The sequence below is a fragment of the Selaginella moellendorffii genome, unplaced genomic scaffold (assembly GCF_000143415.4).
Source record: "Selaginella moellendorffii unplaced genomic scaffold, v1.0 SELMOscaffold_87, whole genome shotgun sequence".
Lineage (NCBI taxonomy): Eukaryota > Viridiplantae > Streptophyta > Lycopodiopsida > Selaginellales > Selaginellaceae > Selaginella > Selaginella moellendorffii.
The window spans coordinates 344,854-363,089 of NW_003314348.1; the positions used below are offsets into that span (position 1 = coordinate 344,854).

Genomic DNA, 18,236 nt, shown 5'->3' on the forward strand with positions numbered 1-18,236 from the left:
TACACATCTTGGGAGTGATCTTGATCCATAGGAGAGGAAAGGAAGTAAACAAGCGAGAAGGGGGAACGGTCGACTATCAAATTACTCCCCCGGAATGATGCAGCAGCTCGATCAAAAGGACAAAGCCGTGGCTCGCGAGGAACACTGTGCCAAGAGCCACTCGCAAGCAAACAACAGCTCCAGCAATACGGAGGAGGAACAGGCACACAAGAGCATGAGCGTCAGCTCGCCCGAGAGCTCCTCGGCGGGGACGAATTCAGGCAAGAGCTGCGACAGCAGCAGCCGCAAGAACAGCAGCAGCAGCGCCGCCACCGCGGGCGGCGTCCGGCAGTACGTGCGATCCAAAATGCCGCGCCTCCGATGGACGCCGGACCTCCACCACTGCTTCGTCAATGCCGTGGAGCGGCTGGGCGGCCAGGACAGTGAGTATCTTGTTCGCGCTTGTTTGATCTTCTCATGGATCATCAAACGGGTTTTTATATCATAGTACCATCTTCTTTCCTTTCAAGATCTTGATCACTTTTGCTTCGTTTGTGTTGCTCAGGAGCCACTCCCAAGCTGGTTCTACAGCTCATGGATGTCAAAGGATTGACAATTGCGCATGTCAAGAGCCATTTGCAGGTTCCACTTCTTTTCCTGCATTCGTTTATTTTGGGAAAAACTGCAATTTGGTTTCAACTTCGCAGATGTATCGGAGCATGAAGAATGATGAGAATCACGGCCAAGGTCAGTGCAAAACTTATTTTGTCAGTCAGACGCATTCCCCGATCCAAAGTAAAAAAGCTTTGTGGTTTTCGCTCGTTTTTTCGTATTCTTTTTTCTGTAGCGAGTTCCGAGGCAGGCCAGGATCATCTGGCGTTGATTGACGATCGGAGCTCCCTCGTCGGCACCGCCTTTGCATCTTCTCTACAGCAACACCTTGATCTTGGACACCATCACCCACACGAAAGCTTTGCAGCCTTCCAGCAACAGGAACAGCAGCAGCAGCACTTCTTCTGCCGTCCTGTGCTTCAGCCACTCGCCAGGTATTTCAATCTCACTGGGATATCACCCAAGTCTGACGAGTGATTTCCTGCTTTGCTCATCCGTGGAACCGTGCCTCTCGATCCAATCCTGAAGGCACCACCACCACCAACACCAGCAGGAGCATGGGTTTATGGTGGAGAGCTCGAGCTCGTCGGGCCTGCGAAGCCACAGGAGCCTGCCAAACGATCTCGTCCACCTCAACGACTACTGGCTGAATTTGCAGACGCACAAGCAGATCAGCCCCGGGAGCAGCAGCAGCAATTACAGCAGCCGATCCGAGTGGACTCAGAATCATCTCATGCAGATCGATCACCACCACCACCACCACCGAGCTGCGCAGCAGGCAGCGATTAACAACAACAGCAACGTAATTGACAACAACATCAACAACAGGCATCGAGTTTTCGAGGAGCTGAGGAAGCAGAGACTTGTTCTCGACTCCTCCTCGCACAGCACCCACGCAACGATGCAACTCCTGGTCAGTACCAGTCCTCTCTCTCTCTCTCTCTCTCTCTCTCTCTCACACACACACACACACACACACATCCGTGTGATTGGTTTTCATCGTTTCTCTTTTTGGAAACAGGACCGGATGAACAATCGAAGATCAAGCCCCGACTCTACTGACGATGACGACGATGATGATGGCAGTAACTTATCACTGTCACTAACAAGTTCCCCCGCTGGCATGAAGAACAAGGCAAAGCGGCGAAACGGGAAATACATTCGCAGGGGCAGCAGCAGCACTAGTAGCGGGCAGCCGGATCAAAATCGCGGGGAGCCGGTCATAAGATTGGATCTCACGCTCTCCATCGCCCACAAATCACCGTGATCAATCAATCAATCAACAGCAAACTCAACTAAAGTTGGAAGCTAACTCGAACTGAATATTTTGCTAATCTACTATGCATGAACCTAGTCACCTATTCCTTTTTCTTTCGAGCGTGAGAGATGCCAGACACAATTCTCCTGCGCGTGTTCGTCGCTGATCCATTCAAAACTTCCTGAGTGAAACTTACGAACTCTGCGCCACGGCTGAGCAATAGCTTTCTTTGATTTGACAAAGCAAAGCTCTGGATCCACAGCAAGGAACTGCTTGAAAAGTCTGTTTTGTTTAAATGGAAGCGAACCATTGAAATGGAGATCGTAGCTCCCCCCATGGCTGTCGTCACCACCTTCGTACTGCAACACTCCACAGTTGTTGTACAGTTGGCTCCTCTTCTCCGTTAGAGCTTACGTTACGAACACTCGAGCAGTCGGTCAAACTACACAAAGAAAAATAGAAAGAAAATGAGAAACCACGGAATGTAAAGCAACTAGAAATGGAAGGATTAAGAAACTCTAGCGTGATTTTAATCGGCTCTGGCTGGACTGCACATATAACTTCACAATTGTTTATATGCGGCTGCAGGAGCGAGCAGACGCGAAGCGTTACCTAAGCCTCCTCCGGTGATTATCTCTAAAAAGTTCTCATATCACAGGAGATTAATCGAAGAAAAAGAGGGAGACGATTGTCTATCATGCCATCATTTGCATGCTGCAGCTCCGGACATGGTCCTCAAGAGCAAACAAACAAAGTATTTCTGCTGGCTAGCTGTACTTGGCTTGTGGACTTTTCATCCATGCGAGAAAAGAAAGAGAAAAAGAAGAAGAATCCTGCCGTGAACTCTCTTCATTCCCCAGAATGTCACGGAGATGATTGATCGATCCATGCAACACTGCAGGGATTGATCGATCCATCTATCCGACTCCAACACAAGAGTGTGGGTGGTCAGGGAGAGTCAAGCAAGGCACTCGAGAGATCACCATCCATCAATCTAATCTCTCTAAATCCAAAGTTAAGAAGCTCAAGCTTTCCAGCCGACCCAGAGGGGGCTTTAATGCTCTCTCGGACGCTTCTTTCCTGCCAAAAGATTTGTTTACGAACCCGGAGAGAAAAAAAAAGAGCGAACTTACGTTTTGGATGATAGCTAGTCAATATCCTTCACACTGTTGCAGAGCCTCACGTTTGTTTCCTGGTCAATGTCCACAGAGAACTCTAAAGAAAAAATAAAAGAGAAAAACAGAAAACGGAATAAAAAATTCCTTAGCAGACCAGAAAATAGCATAGCCGACTGTGCACCTCTAGCTTCTACCAAGAACCAACCACGAATAAACTCTAAAATCAGAGCAAATGCGAGCTAGCTACAATCTATAGAGAGAACACTATACTACACCAGGCAGTCAGCAGATTTCACCTTCCTGCAAGGAAGGAGGATGGAATCATTCATGAAGAACTTGAATGCCAACATTTATTCTGTGCTGTGCGCTTTGTCGTCACACAAGGTAGAGGACTTCCTTACACACAAGACTCACATACACACACACCCACACAGGAGAACTCATCAAAAAGAGTTTGACAAGAAACCAGGAAGAAAAGATAAAGCAAAATCATGTCACATACCTTGGAACAACATAGATGTTCGGTTCGAGGCATTAATGTCGCTCCAAAGCAGCCTCGATCGAGTGTCACCCTCGACTGCAAAACGACATTCTCCATCTTAGCACATTTGTGGACGATGTAATAAAAACCATGAGCAAAAACAAACGGGCACACTCCAAACAGAGCAGTGCGCAACAACGAACGCAAAACATACCTCCTTCACCAAACTTTTCCCCTCTTTGCTCCCCAATGCACGTCTCTGTCCCAGAAGCAGGCGATGCTTCCACTTCACATCCATTCGAATCCGATCGCTTCAGCCTTTTATCTTTAAAAACCAAAAGGAGGAATTAATATAAAGCGAAAGAGAAAAGAGAAAAATAAAAAAAGTGGTAAAAGAAACTTCCTGGACGTGCGTCTAGGTTGGTGTCATTAAAATCTCTCCTCGTTGATTGCCTAGACGTGCTGCAGTAGCAGCTGCAAAATTCTGGCCCTGCTTCTATACTTCTCCCCTGCACAGAAGCGATACAGAACGACACTAGTTTTTTCCTCCCGGCTCGACTCGACTCGAGAGTCATGTCTTAGAAAACAAACAGGGGTGCGTTACGAACCAGATATCCATAGCCTGCCCCGGCTGCCCGTTAGAACCTTAAATATGCCATGCTTGACATTCTATGTCTGCTGCATTTGCTGCTGCGCATCAGGAAAACGATGGTCATACTCCACAGAGTCCACCCGAAACAAACAAAGCAAGAAACATATTAAATGACTGGAGGGGTGTGTGTACTCGGCAATACTTACTTGTTCTTCGTCTTCTATTTCCAGGGTCTAGATTCTCCATTCACAATAGCATGTCAACGTTTGAGTGTTTGGCCACCACCACCACGGACGTGCTTGATTGTTCTTTCTTTGTCTCGTAATTTCACTGCGAGGCATCGAAGGAATTAGGTAGGTAGATGGACTGATAAAAAAGAAGTCACCAGTCAAGCGTAAGCAAAGCTCCTAAATCAGAAAAGTAGCAAAGCGTACCCGCGCATATAACATTCCCTCTCGGTTATTCCTTGTTCCTTGCAGCAGCTACAAGTCCGGAAAAGAAAGGAAGAAAAAAAAAAGAGAACATCACCATCAGATCAAGCAAAGCGAGAAATATAAAGAGAAATTCCACTCACGAAACTTTATAAGCGCTTGCATGAGAGAATCAGTCGTTCTCCTCCACCATCTCTGAGATGGATGCTCAAAGGGTCATCCGATAGTTGCCTCTACCAAATCCAGAATATATTGCACCAAACCAAGGACACTCCCCGTGGATCGACAGATTGCAACCTTCAACAAGATCCAAAAGCCAAGCATTAGTAGGTGCCAAAACCAACAAAGAAATGTAAGAAGTATCAAAAGCTTCAGGCTCTCAACAAACAGCCCATACCCCGTAACTGCACCAGTCGATGTCAATCGCCTTGTTGCTTGCTTGCTTCCTTCCTTCCACCTTGAAAAAACCAAGTCCCCCGCAAGGACGAAAGAAGGAAACGGAGAAAACAAAGCAGAATTGAATGAAGCGAAGCTGCCAAAAACTTTGGAACCAAACCCGGTCGTTTTAAGTCGGATCATTGAAAACTCTGTTTGCTGATGATATACAGAAGAAAAAACGACTTTAGTCTGTTGTTCTCCCCCCCAATCACCCCGCTATCCCCTGTGTAAAGTGTCCCTTTTCAAAACGGGACCAAAGAGACGCCTTTGCCATGATGCCAAGCCAAGCTCGTCTGCGTGAGAAAGGCTGCCAGCGACCACAAGGAGAAAATGCCCAGAAGTTGCAACGATGACAGGAGCATCTGTAGCGAGCTCGTAATCGCCGTGGTCTGCACTGATGCCTCCAGTGTTTTCATGGAAAATATAAGCCCCGCGACAAGCTGTGCTGCTCTGTTTAGCTGGTGAAGACGATAAACCTGGAATATCAAGCTTTACAAGCTGGCCTCTACGAAAAACTCATTGCCAAGCAAACCTGGAAAATCATCGGTACTAGAGGTCGAATCGATGGCTTGTCTTCGGCAAACTTCTCTCCGCAAAATTGCACCACCAGCCCCGACACATATGGAACTAGAGCAGCGATGGCCGCGGGGCCCGTATACTTCCAGGCCACGAAGAAACTCGAAACAGCCAAGACCGTGGAGAGAGCGGTGCATACCGTGGCCGACACATTGTATCCCCAAGTGTAGGAAGCAGCAGCTAAAGCATCGCCTTTGGAACCGCGAACACGAACAGGTCCTCGAAACTTATGAGCAACGAAAAGGAATGCTGATACTCCGATGTAAAAGTAGGCTTCCGTGAAGAACAAAATGATAAAATCTGCATTCACGAGAGAGATTAAGTCGATCTCAATGGAGATGGAAAAAAGAAAAGCGAGACAGAAGAAAGATGGTGAGAAGTACCTGTTACTACTGTATCGTCGAGAAGATATTCAAAGACGGTCCGAAAAACGTATGGCGGTAGCACGACCGAAGCAACCAGCACAAAAGGTCCAAGCAGCCAGAGAAGCGATCGTCGCTTCACTCCTGTGAGCAAACGATCTTCTCCAGCAGCTCCGCTATAGAACGAAACGAATCCAGTTTTGCCGCTGATATCTGCGTCCTCCAAAAACTCCAAGTCGATGTGATCGGGTTCTTGAGAAGCTGCTGCTACTTCTTCTCCAGCAGGGTTCTCTTGCGAGTCGAATTCTTGCGGGCTGTTGCTGCTCGTCACCTCGTCTTTCAGAGAGACTCCACGAGACAACCGGCATTTTGATCCACCTCGGAGTCGTTCCAGTCGCGAAGCTGGGGTGATCAATCGGGAAGAAACGTTTGGAGCAACGGCAGTGAGTCGACTCGAGAGGTTTGGAGTAGCGGCAATCCTTCCTTTTAGCTTGAGCGAGCTCCTGGACCCGGTCTTTAATCGCGCTAGCTCGCTACTCCCGATAGCGTACCTGTTATACGCTGGTTGCGCCGGGAGCAAGAGCGCCGGGGCAGCCAATCCTGCCATTACCACGACCGCGACCACGATCGACGCCTACGCCACGTCCATTCCCTGCAAAATCTCGTGATTTCTAACGCCCTAGCATGGAACACCTTCTTACAGGGAATGCGCGCAACTCTCTCGCCAAGCCCTAACAACAATGTTCATGCCAGCCACGTGTCATAAGGTTCCAGCTTGGACGACACGTGTATCCAACGTGTCATGGCATTTTTGTAAACGCTGTCCTGAGATTCGGGCTTTTAGATCAAAGATTTTTTCTTGACAGCAACGGCGGCTGAATATTCGATGGGGACAGTGACGCGCGAATATTCGCGCTGGGGACCACGCACGATGGATGAATATTCACCACCCATTACCAATGAGAATATACTCACTGAGAGCAAATAAATCGTGGCGCCATAGAAAACGATTATAGCCCAAATCTGTGAACGAGAGTCGCACACAAAAACTATAGTCCCCAAACTAGAAAGGCGACAAAGCCTGGAGAAATACCGGCATGCCGTACAAAGATTCCACGGTCCGTACTGGGCCCGCATCATCACGAATATGCTTCTGCGCCGCGGCATATTCGGCGGGATAAGTATATGCTGCTCTTTTACGAAACGAATATTCGCTCGGCGACACACAAAAAGAGGGCGGGGGAGCGCGGTTTGGTGATTTTTTGTTGATGCTTTGCGCAGCGGCTGTAGGATTTTTGATCAATTGCGCGGATGGGCGTCACGGAGCTCCAGGCGAGGTGAGGCTCTAGGGGAGATCTTCCCGAAAATTCGATGCTATCATGTCTGGCATTTGTGGGAATGATCTTTCGGCTTCATTGTCCCACAGCGTCAAGGCGCTGGTGAGATCCGGGGGTGAATTCAACCAGGACAAGGCGTGCTCCACATTCTACTACGTTCCATCGTCGGGCGAGGCATCGGCGCATCTCTCCGCCTCCGGGCTTGGAAACGATCAAAAGCCGCGGTTGCGATGGACGCCGGAGCTGCATGATCAGTTTGTCAAGGCCGTGGCGCAGCTCGGTGGCCCCGAGAGTCCGTAGTTTTCTCTCTTCAGAGTTTTTACTTTGGTTTTTTACTAACCAAAAGAACGTTTGATTTCAGAAGCTACACCAAAGTCGGTCCTGAAGCTAATGGGCGTTCAAGGACTAACACTTTACCATCTCAAGAGCCATCTCCAGGTAAAAAAAATCTCGTTTTTCTGGAGGATTGGACGCAATTTTTCCTGTGATCGTAGAAGTATAGACTTGGAATGCAAATACCCCGACCCGAGACTAGCGGCGATGGTAAAAAAATCTCTTTTTCCCGCTTCTTGTCGTTGTTTCGAGCTCACAAGCAACAATTCATCAACAGGCAGGAGTAACTCCGAGGACAGCAGCAAACAACAAGAGTGAGCATTTAATTCATTGATCTTGGCCGATCTTGGAAAATCAAAACTTTGATGGTTTTCCACCAGGAGTTTGCCTCTCACGCAGATAATTGCGGTGCACGCGGAGGTCGAGAAGAAACTCCGGGAGCAGATGGAGGTAATGACTAAGTTCGTGGAGGATCCATTCTCATTTTGATTGGTGATTTTACACGATCCACGGACAGATCCAGCAGCAGCTACAGGCCCGGATCGACGAGCAATGCCAGCACCTGTACAAGCTGATGGAGAGCGCGAGCCCTCAGAAGAAATCGATCATGGCGGACCTGGAGGCCGCTCGAAAGCTCCAGCTCGACGGCATCATGGAGCTGTCCAAGATGTACTCGGGGCTCCAGAGCGCGGTGGAGCAGCACGGCAAGCTGGATCAAGCGACGAGCAACAACACCGCGGGGATCAAGAGGCGCCCCAGCGACGATGATCCCCAACGCCAGCTCGAGGAGGAGCAAGAGAGGGTGACGAAGTCGCTAGTGCAGTGGAAGAAGGAGCCAGTGTGGGATGACGACGAAGCGCAGCATGCATCAGGCTCCACTGCCGAGATCTCGACGGGGCTCAATCTCAGTAGCGGTCGCGGCTTAGACTTGAATGGCTAGCTAAGATAGAGCTCCACGAAAAAAGGGTGAACAAGTAAAAGCCCTAAAAGCGAGAGGAAATGATTCGATTCTCGAGAGCAAAAGAAAAAGATTCCATTTGGTGCGGTTCCACTGTCCCGGAAAGAAAGAAAAAAGATGCGGCAAAACTTTGTGAGATTCCTCTTGCTTATGTTAATTCCAGAGGATGAACTGTACGGATACGTTGATCTTTTTCTGCATGACAGTTACTGATTGCCGAAGGGAATTGACCTAAAGCCTGGATGGATTGAAGCGAATGCGACGAAGAGCCCATTCGTGCATTGCAATGACACAATGTTCGTTTGCAAGATAAGGTGGGGAGGGCCCAATCCCTAATAAACCCCTGGACTGCATCTATATCTACACCAAGAGAGGGACAAGACGCGAGCAAAAAGGTGTATTTATACTGACAATTTCTTGTCAATAGATTACATTAGTCTGGACATTTGGTGATTTACAAAGTGGTGGTTTTGGAATCTCTTGCGAATTGTTTGAGCGTAATGATAATGTTGAACTTGCATGATTGATGACCTGTAGGCGCACCAGAGGAGAAGCATGGGAGAACCTTCTGCCAAGAATTGCGTGGTTTGCGAGATTATATATATCCATCTTCCAATCCATGTCTATATGAATGAAGCCATAAAGGTGGCAGCGATCCACCATATGTCTGGATGGATCGAGAAGGTGGCGTACGAGGGTGAGAATCGTACTAGTGACAACGTTTTTAGGGTTATCGTCTATCGTGGCTTGTGTTTCTTGGTCTGGTTAACGAAAAAAGGGAAAAAAATGTTAAGATACATTTTGATATGTGGGAGGCTTTCCATCTCGCAAGCAACGTAATGCATTAAAGTTCAAAAGAGGAACTTAGCTTAATTGAAAAGCCACCGGCTGCGCCAGCCACGTGTCGGTGGGCACCAGTTTTTTTGTTAATAATTTTTTTCTTCGCCTTGTGTTCCGCCATAGCCATCGAGCTCGCTCCCTGCTTCGCGTCCCCGCATTTCACTTCGATTTCTCTCTCCAGCAGGCGGCGCATCAATCTCTACAGTGCAACGATCTGGATTTCGACCATTGAGCGTTCCATCGCAGGTCAAGGAGGGAATTCGCAGGAATTGGCGGGCATCTCCCCTTCCAGCAGGGGCGCCAGACTCTCGCAGGGGACGGTAGCAGCTTCAATTCTTGCGCTCCAAGGCTGGAATCTTGGGGCTAAGATCGCAAGAATTTCTAGATTACTGTAGCATTCTCGGAGCTTCCTCTTGGTTCTAGCGCCGTTCCCTCTTCGCTCTTTCTTCTTCTTCTTCTCCTTCCTCCTCCTTAATGTGTATCTCTGGAAAGCGAATTTCCAAGCGGTTAGGGTTCTAGCCTAGAGGATCGCGAACTCGCTCGCTCGCTCGCCTAGAAATTTTTCTGTTCCCTGGGATTTTTTTCTTCTTTTTTTCTCAATTTTTTCTCATTCGACAGGCGGTATACTATATCACAAAGATTATTAGTTGGCAAGGCCTTATCCAAATCTGTGATGTCCGTATCGCGCGTTTTGGGTTGTAGCGTCTACAGCCGAAATGCTGTATGAGGCTCTCAAGCAATCCACGACAAAGATGTCGCAACACCAAAGGCCGTCGCTTCCATCTCCTTCCCCGCATCATCACCAAGCGCTGTCCGATCCACAGAGAATTGCGAGCGGCTCTTCTCCCGGCGCTACGAGCTCTGGCGGCGGAGGAGGAGCAAGCAACAACGCCGTCTCGAATGCGGCGGCCGCCGCCGCTAAGCAGCGCCTCCGATGGACGCCGGACCTTCACGAGCGATTCGTAGAGGCTGTTGGGCAGCTGGGAGGAGCCGACAGTAAGTTTCTCTTAGATCTCCGCTCCGAAACACTGTTGTGTGTTGCTTTCGGTCAGGAGCTACTCCCAAGGGTGTTCTTCGCGTAATGGGCGTGCAAGGACTCACAATCTATCATGTCAAGAGTCATTTACAGGTAGGGGGTGATTGGTTTAGCTCGTTTTTTCTATCCTGTCCTCTGCCAGTGATCATGATCTCTGGTGTCTCCGCAGAAGTACCGACTTGCGAAGTACATACCAGATCCGATGGGCGATGGTAAGTGTTCAACTAGTTAGATTTTCTGACCGGTCTGCTTCCTGTGCTTGAATGCATGGGAATGGCCCCGAGGGAATCCAGTTTGGAATTAAACTATGTCTGACAGGGAAATCGGACAAAAGGAGGCACCCGGATTTGCCGAGTCTCGGAGGATCGTAAGTTGGTGAATGGGTTTTTTCATGTAAACTTGCTACAACTCCCCCTCTCCTCTCAACAGTGTTCAGATCAACGAGGCATTGCGTATGCAAATGGAGGTACAAAAGAGACTTCAGGAGCAGCTCGAGGTAAGCTCTTTTCCGTGCTTTTATGATTTCTTCTCCTCCCGCGAGGACAGAGGGACACCGACTTAATATGCCCTGGATGGAAAAACCTGAAACGCAGGTGCAACGGCACCTGCAATTGCGAATCGAAGCGCAAGGGAAGTACCTGCAGAAAATTATTGACGAGCAGAAGAAGATGAGTGGGGGTCTTGACAACCAGCCAGGTGCCAGTCCCGGATCGACGCAAGTTTTTAGCTCAGATATAACAGTCCAAGGCTCAGATCTCAAATACGAATTGACCGAGAGCGTACCAGGTCTGATGGATCCACCAGGAGGAGGGGGAGGTGGAGGTGGAGGAGGAGCTTTGCCAGCGATCACATCAGCGCTTTCGGCACTGGGATCAATGGCAGCTAACAACAGTTTGTCGCGAGAAAACTCGCCGGCGTCAGTCCCAAATCCTTTGGGAGCCAGTTACACTTTACTCAACAACAACAACAACAACAACAACAACATTAGGACCGATGACGCGGTAGTAGTATCACCGAGACACCAGGAATCAGTAGAAGAGTATCTCCATTCGAAATCTTTACAACAGCAGCAGCAACAGCAGTCTTACCTCCATTCGAGTTATTTGCAGTGTAACACAGCAGGTATGCTTTTCAATCCTGTTTCCAGGAATTAAGTTGGTTTCTGTTTTGGTGCAGGCAGGCTTCCATGACCACAAGACTGGCGAGAGTTTTCTGTAATATGTAGGAGCTCTATAGCCGCCGCAGCAAACGACTTTGTCCACTTTGGTACGATCGTTTCTTGCCGCTTGTTGAAAGAATTGAGACTTTTGTAACCGCGGTCCTGCTGTATTTTTTTTTTTTTCTTCTAGACTTCTAGAATGGGAGAACGAGAAAAATATTATATCGGAGAGAAAGCCTACCAAAAGTCGGCGCAAGCGCACGCTCCATCTTGAAAGTGGTGAAAGCGATGAGCATCTCTCACAGTGATCGCCCTCTTGGCGATCCGGGACATGAACTTCGTGGCGGTGTGGCAGTCGGTGCACATCCGCAAGTTCTTCACCACGAAGAGAGGATCGCTCCTCCCGCGAGTGCTGATCATCCCAAACACCACCGCCAGCTTCTCGCTGTGGAAGCTCAGCGATTGCTCCTTCTCCTCGTCGTCGAAGTCGTGGAGTACGTTGCTCGTATCGGGTACGTATCCGGCCTCTCTCATCTTTGCATTGAAACTGTGGAGCTCGTCCAGGATCGCGCTGATTTCGGGGTGGTTTTTCCCTCCCGCCACGAACTCGTGAGCTCTACCTTTGATCGTGATGCTACTTAGACCCGCGGGCTTTCTTAAACGCCTGGCGTCCATAGCCTTCCTCACGGAAATCCCATCGCCGTGCTTACCAGCGGCATCGTAGAGCCTTGAGAGTAGCACGTACGGAGAGGAGCACACCGGGTTGGCATTTGTGGCCCGGTGGGCGAGCCTGGCGCCACGGCCCACGTCTCCGTACGTACGGCAGCCCGCGAGGAGGGACTTCCACGCGGTGTATTCCGGCTGGAATGGCATGGCGTCCAGGAGATCCTCGCCGTCCATCAGTTGGCCCGTTCTGGCCAGAAGATCCACCATGCATGTGTAGTGGGCCGCGTGTGGAGCGAGCGCGAAATCTCCGACCAGCGAGAGGAAGTAGCGGTGCCCGAGATCGAGGAGGCCGGCGTGGCTGCAGGCGCTGACGATCGAGACGAATGTGACGGCGTCGGGATGGATCCCGGAGAGAATCGCGCGCTGGAAGAGATCGGCAGCTTCGCTGGCGCGGCCGCTCTGGGCGTAGGCGCCCAGCATCGCGTTGAGGAGGATCGCGTCGCAGAAGGCCATGGCGTCGAAGAGCGATCGCGCTTCGTCCAGGCGGCCGCATTTGGCGTAGAAGTTCACGAGCGCGGTGGCGAGGCTGGCCTCGACGAAGACGCTCTGGCTTGCAAGGAGGAGCTCTTCGTGGAGAAGTTTTCCCTCGCGCAGCGCCGTGAGGATCGTGCACGCATCCAGCGCGCTCACGAAGCTGATCCCGTCGGGGTGGATCCCTTCCAGATCCATGCCCGCGAAGATCCCCAGCGCCTGGCGAGCGTGGCCGTTCTGGGAGAACGCCGCCAGGAGCGCGTTCCAGGAGATCACGTCGCGCAGATCCCCGGCGCTGTCGAAGAGATCCTTGGCGCGAGCAATCTCGCCGTGGAGGCCATAGGCCGCGATCATCGCATTCACCGCTGCCGCGTCCTTGATCGGGATCGCCTCGAACAGATCCCGGGCCTCTTGCAAGAAGCCGCTGTGGGCGAAGGCGGTGACGATCGCTGTCCAGATCACTACGTCCGTGAGCGGCATCCGCTTGAAGAGATCCCACGCCCGGTGGAGATCGCCGCTGTGGACGCAGCCCTGGATCATCGCGATCCAGGATACCATGTCCCGGAAGGGCAGCGCCTGGAAGAGCTCAAGCGCGTCGGGGAGGCGATGGTTGCGACCCATCCCCGAGATCAAGGCGTTCCAGCACACCTCGTTCCACTGCGGCATCAAACCAAAGAGCTCGGTTGCGTTGTCAAGATGCCCGGCTTGGGCATATCCTGCAACCATGGTATTCCACGTCACCACGTTTCGTACGGGCGCCCGGTCAAAGATCTCTCGCGCGTGGGTACACAGGCATCTCTGTGTGTAACCCGCGATTAGCACATTCCACGTCGCTGCGTCGCGGATTTTCATGGTATTGAAGAGATTCCTTGCCTTGGCCAAGTTCCCCTGGCGGGCAAATGCTGAGATCAAGGTGTTATACGACACGGTGTTCTTGTACGGCATCTCGTCAAAGAAAAGCTTTGCATCTCGAAAGCTTCCATAGCGGGCGTAGGCAGAGAGCATCCCATTCCACGAGACGACGTCCTTGTTTGGCGTCCAATCGAAAGTTCTTGCTGCGAGAGCCAGATGCCCGTTCTGGGCATATGCTGCGACCATGACATTGTGAGAGAATGCGGTCGGGTTCCGGATAGAATCGAAGCAGGCGACGGCGTCGGCCACGCAGCCGCATCGTCCGTACATCTGCACGAGTAATGTGCCCAGCAGGGTGTGGCGATCCGAGCCAAGCCGCCGGAGTTCCGAGTGGATGCGCTTGCCATTGGCGAGATCCCTGGACAGGCAGCACTGGCGAAGCGGCGACGCATATATCGATTCATCGCGGTGGCTGGATTCCTTGCAGAAAGATCGCCGAGCGATGTCCCGGCATTTCATCTACATCCTCGCCATAGTAGAACGCCACGTCAGATGGCACATCAGCTAAATTTACTGGTGATGTGGCATGCCACGTTTTAGTTTTTGCTTAGTCATTAGAGGTTCATGTCATTAGGGTGCGGTGTAGGATAGAGCATGGCGATGGCCACTACTACGGCTGGGGCGATGGCTTGCACGATGCCCCAAGCGCGGCATTACAATGCCGCTGGAATTTGTGGTAGAGTAGCCGCTCCTAGGGCTTGTCCACGGCCGATTTCGCGATCTCACGCTCTCGGAAGCACCAGCGCTGGAGGATTTCGGCCTCTCAGAGCAGTTGCGACTGCGGATCCAGCGGCTTCTTCTTCCCCATCGTCGGCAGTGCAACAGGTTCGTGATTTCTAGATTGATGGAAGAAAGCAAACACGAAATTGTGATTCCAGAAGAAGCAGTATCACTTCTTGCTGGCCAACGCGAAGTTCATGCTGGACGAGGAGGAGCATTTGCAGGAGCTCTTGAGAGAGCGCCTCCGGAACTACGACGAGCGTAACAAGGAGCAAGATTTCTGGCTGGTGATAGAGCCCAAGTTCGTGGAGAAATTCCCAGAGATGTCGGCTCGGCTCAACCGGCCCGCTGTGGCTCTCGTCTCCACTGACCCCGTCTGGATCACGTAAGTTCTTCTACGCTAGTTTTTCTTTCGCTCTCCTCTCTAATCAATCGATCTTCGTGGATTGGATTGGATTCATGGAGCACAGATTCATGAAGCTCAGGATCGATCGCGTCTTGAAGGGCGTGATCGAGGCGGAAAGCTTGTCGGAAGTGGCGGAATCGAATCCAATCGACGTCCAGTTCGATCGGCCGGACAAATGGACAGCGCCATATCCAAAGTATGAGACTGGATGGTGGACTCCATTTTTGCCCCCAAAGTAAATGCGGGAGAATATTCCGCGAACGTTTTCACTCGCATATGCTCCAGAATCTTGCCTTGTAGCATATACTCTAGAATCTTGCGACACGTGTATCAATGACATTGCAACGTTTAGGCTAAATATCCACAAAGCAATTTGGGCGGGGCGATTTTTCCAGTTCGCGCGCGAGCGCGGCAAGCGATTTGTCGGAATCGAACCCTGATTTTCAGTTTGTCTTTCTTGCTGGGGCGGCGCTCGTGGTTCCTCGCGATTGATCGATCCATCCATCGTCCATCGGCCACCAGGTTAGTTTTTTAGGTCTTCCATCCATCTGCGCCATCTTCTTGCACAGTGGAATCAAAAGGATTTCCTCTCTTTTCTTTCCTTTCTTCCTTTTTTTCTCGGTCTCTTGGGATGATTAGGACAGGGTTTTACTTTTGACCGTGATAGCATTTTCTTTTGTGGGTCGATCCATCCGTTCTACGGCACTGTAAAGTCATTTAGTCAGAAGAGAGCTAAAAAATCGTTTTTTTTTTGTTCTTTGCTAGGCTGCATTCGATCTATAGCACTGTTTAGTCAGAAGAGAGCTATAAAATTTGTTCTTTGTTAGGCAGAAGGAGAGAAGTATGCATTCAAATAGTCTTCTCAAGGCGGCACTCAAGCACAGGAATCTGCCACCCAACGTAATAGCAAAGCGAGAGAACGAGGTTTCTGACGGGGAAGGCTCTGCAAACTCGCCCTCTCAACCGGCGGTGAAGAAGGCCGCCATCGCCGCTCCTCCTCCGCCTCCTCCGGTGGTCAAGAGATCCTGCCTTTGCGCGCCGACGAGCCATCCCGGATCGTTTCGCTGCCGCTTCCACCGCTCCAGGCAGAGGCAATGGGCTGGGAGGCCTCTCAGCTCCGCGATCAAGACATTGCCAAGGCCGAGCACCAGCGAAGGCGTGTTGTCATCATCGTCCAGCACCGCCACCACCACCACCACCACCACCACCACCAGCAGTAGCAAAGGGGCTGTTCTTCCTTTTAAGAAGTTCGTCCCGGTGCGAAGCAGCATTAGTGCGCATGAGACAACGAGGCCGAGCAGGCTGAGTCGAATGGAAGTTGCTGCTTCAGTAAGTTCCAACTCTGAGACAAGTGCTTCTCGGTGAGTTTTTCCTTGTCTAGAGTTTTCTCATTATCTTTCGGATGCACATGTGTTCTTTCGAATCACGTTGGATAGTTTCTCAAGGTTGTGCGAATTGCGAATGCAGGTGTAGCACACCCGGAAGCTGCAATTTGGATGCGACGGTGTCACAACTGGAGCAGATCGTCAAGGATGAAGGTGAGTTTTACGTTCTTTTTTCGTGTCTTGAGTTTGATCCAGAACGAGAGAATGTTTTTGTGAGATTCAGGGAGCGCCGAGAAGGTTCAGGATGTGGTTGAAATCACGAGCAATACTGCAGTCCTCGAAGACGACTACAAATGTGCCTTGCGAGTCATTCAAATCTCCCAGACCGCCTCCGAGTTTGCTACGGACCATCCAGTAAGAAACTGACAGCCGTGGTTTTAGCTCAACTTGTTCTCTTCATTCTTCTTTTTTTTTCCCCTTCTCTCAGGTTGAAGTAGCCAGCTTGTGAGCTCTGATTCTTCCTTTAGTGTACATACAATCTTCATAAATACATAAAAAAGTATTCGGTGAGCATGTAGTTATTCTCAAGTTTAATCAACGCTTTCAAAGAAACAATTCATACAAATTTTATCATACAAATTTTATTGATCGTAGTTGTGCGCACAATTCTATCCGCTGTTTACGAGGGCTAGCAGCAGCGCGAGAAGAACAAGGAGGAGGCGAGTAATCTGCGTTGGATCGGGAAGCTGTGGAGCGCAAGCTAGCAGCTGATTTATCACAGTGGTGAGCAAGGGAAGACTGGATGCACCGACAGGAGCCAGATTTCCCGAAAGTAATGCGAGCAGGATGCTCGAGAGCTGTTGCACCAGCGCCGAGATTGATCCTCCATTCAGGAAGGACTGCAAGATGGGGAGCACATTCGCAGTGAGAGACTCGTCGGCTCCGCCAACTGTGAGGAGGAGATCCTGGAGGGCTGCTGTCGAGCAATTGCCTGAAGTCGGACTTGGTGCTGCCATAGTTCACACTTAAGCTTAAAGAAAAGAAAGAGAGAAAAGAGCTGCAAACCTGTCTGCGCAACGGATGAATTGATCATATACACCAGAACTACAAGAACCATAGTCATTACTCGCGCCATTTGGGGTTGATGTTGGAGCAATCCGAGCAGCAATTTATATAGAGCTCCTTTCAAGATTCTTGCTTGTTATGGACACCAGTGTTGAATGGATGAGTGTACTGCTCACTTGCAGCAGCAGCTCAGCTAATAGTTTCCCGATTTCAGAACGAGATTCTCAAAGGCTCGAAGTATGAGAAGGAAGCTTTCTTCTGTGCTTTGAGAATACATTAGGACATTGAAGTTTACTAATGAAATAGTTAATTTAGATATTGTATACATTTAATTATATTATTTCGTGATAGAACACTCATCCATTTGACGGACTTCTGGATGTTTGGAATCAAGCAATTTATATTAGAGCACTCAAACACTTTTCTTTCTTTTCGTGCGTGACTCAAGATTTTGAAAAGCTTTATGTGGCAGTAGCAAGCCTGAGTTCGGAGCTGATGAGCCCTTCACTAAGCTTCTTGCTTACATTCCTTTTTGGGAGGTTTTGCTCCTAGTGTTCCCTTGATCACCACTGCTGTAAATCAGTTGTTAACTGTTGTAAATTAGTTACTAGCTTCATTGTGGATTTGTTAAGATCTTATCCCTTACACCCTAAACCAACTGGTTAAAGGGGTGATGACTTGATTGTAAGGCTTTTTCTTTATCCTATTATCCTGACCTGGTGCCTAACAGGATCCAACACAAATTGCTCACCTCCTTATTCTTTTTGTGCTGCTGCTAGCCTTAGTAAAGAGCAGAGAGAGTTATGACACTTCTCCATAAATATTTTATTTAGATTTACGTTGGTGCAGCTTTATTGATTTGCTTGTGTACTGTGGACTTCTAGTTCTGCAAAATCTAATCATTTGTATCTACCAGTTTAGTTTAGCCATGAGTTTTTCTCATGGTAACATCTACCAGAGCAACGGTAGCAAGTACAACCCAGCTCTGCCTGGCAGTGATGAATTCTTAGAAGCAGCAGCACTGGGCCAATAACATTCGCTATGATCAATAACAACATATCAACCCCAAGTTCTTCAACAAAAACTTGGGAAATTTTTACC

The 18,236-nt window shown here is 49.8% G+C and overlaps 5 protein-coding genes across 9 annotated transcripts; 3 read left to right on the forward strand and 2 right to left on the reverse strand.

The window, feature by feature from the left end:
* Positions 1 to 97: 97 nt before the first annotated feature.
* LOC9636346 (transcription initiation factor TFIID subunit 1) lies at positions 98 to 1,945 on the forward strand. Its single transcript, XM_002988154.2, has 6 exons — positions 98 to 422; positions 545 to 621; positions 687 to 726; positions 827 to 1,025; positions 1,120 to 1,504; positions 1,613 to 1,945. The coding sequence occupies exons 1-6, from the start codon at positions 98 to 100 to the stop codon at positions 1,856 to 1,858; spliced, it is 1,272 nt and encodes a 423-aa protein (XP_002988200.2). The 3' UTR covers positions 1,859 to 1,945.
* Positions 1,946 to 2,517: 572 nt separating this feature from the next.
* On the reverse strand, positions 2,518 to 6,576 carry LOC9662686. 5 transcript variants are annotated; one of them, XM_002988254.2, is made up of 13 exons: positions 6,549 to 6,576; positions 6,399 to 6,499; positions 5,869 to 6,350; positions 5,442 to 5,785; positions 4,869 to 5,385; positions 4,615 to 4,768; positions 4,475 to 4,522; positions 4,247 to 4,406; positions 4,057 to 4,138; positions 3,663 to 3,957; positions 3,470 to 3,544; positions 2,983 to 3,064; positions 2,518 to 2,929 (listed from the first exon to the last, which is right to left on the reverse strand). In XM_002988254.2, exons 2-5 carry the CDS (start codon positions 6,452 to 6,454, stop codon positions 5,152 to 5,154), a joined length of 1,116 nt encoding a protein of 371 aa, XP_002988300.2. In that variant the 5' UTR covers positions 6,455 to 6,499; positions 6,549 to 6,576; the 3' UTR covers positions 2,518 to 2,929; positions 2,983 to 3,064; positions 3,470 to 3,544; positions 3,663 to 3,957; positions 4,057 to 4,138; positions 4,247 to 4,406; positions 4,475 to 4,522; positions 4,615 to 4,768; positions 4,869 to 5,151. The 5 variants fall into 5 exon arrangements, with proteins under 5 accessions (XP_002988300.2, XP_024517866.1, XP_024517865.1 ...); XM_024662098.1 differs by having other exon boundaries at positions 4,247 to 4,370; positions 5,869 to 6,499; XM_024662097.1 differs by having other exon boundaries at positions 4,057 to 4,135; positions 5,869 to 6,499.
* Positions 6,577 to 7,072: 496 nt separating this feature from the next.
* On the forward strand, positions 7,073 to 11,680 carry LOC9636347. Its single transcript, XM_002988155.2, has 15 exons — positions 7,073 to 7,184; positions 7,274 to 7,476; positions 7,546 to 7,622; positions 7,679 to 7,727; positions 7,795 to 7,831; positions 7,898 to 7,967; positions 8,035 to 8,452; positions 9,562 to 9,635; positions 9,990 to 10,311; positions 10,368 to 10,444; positions 10,521 to 10,563; positions 10,670 to 10,718; positions 10,781 to 10,847; positions 10,945 to 11,473; positions 11,532 to 11,680. The coding sequence occupies exons 1-15, from the start codon at positions 7,159 to 7,161 to the stop codon at positions 11,567 to 11,569; spliced, it is 2,079 nt and encodes a 692-aa protein (XP_002988201.2). The 5' UTR covers positions 7,073 to 7,158; the 3' UTR covers positions 11,570 to 11,680.
* Positions 11,681 to 11,710: 30 nt separating this feature from the next.
* LOC9662688 (pentatricopeptide repeat-containing protein At4g02750) lies at positions 11,711 to 14,098 on the reverse strand. Its single transcript, XM_002988255.2, has one exon. It carries the CDS (start codon positions 14,076 to 14,078, stop codon positions 11,748 to 11,750), a length of 2,331 nt encoding a protein of 776 aa, XP_002988301.2. The 5' UTR covers positions 14,079 to 14,098; the 3' UTR covers positions 11,711 to 11,747.
* An 87-nt stretch (positions 14,099 to 14,185) lies between these two features.
* Positions 14,186 to 15,103, forward strand: LOC9636348. Its single transcript, XM_002988157.2, has 3 exons — positions 14,186 to 14,444; positions 14,498 to 14,724; positions 14,810 to 15,103. The coding sequence occupies exons 1-3, from the start codon at positions 14,214 to 14,216 to the stop codon at positions 14,982 to 14,984; spliced, it is 633 nt and encodes a 210-aa protein (XP_002988203.2). The 5' UTR covers positions 14,186 to 14,213; the 3' UTR covers positions 14,985 to 15,103.
* Positions 15,104 to 18,236: the final 3,133 nt, after the last annotated feature.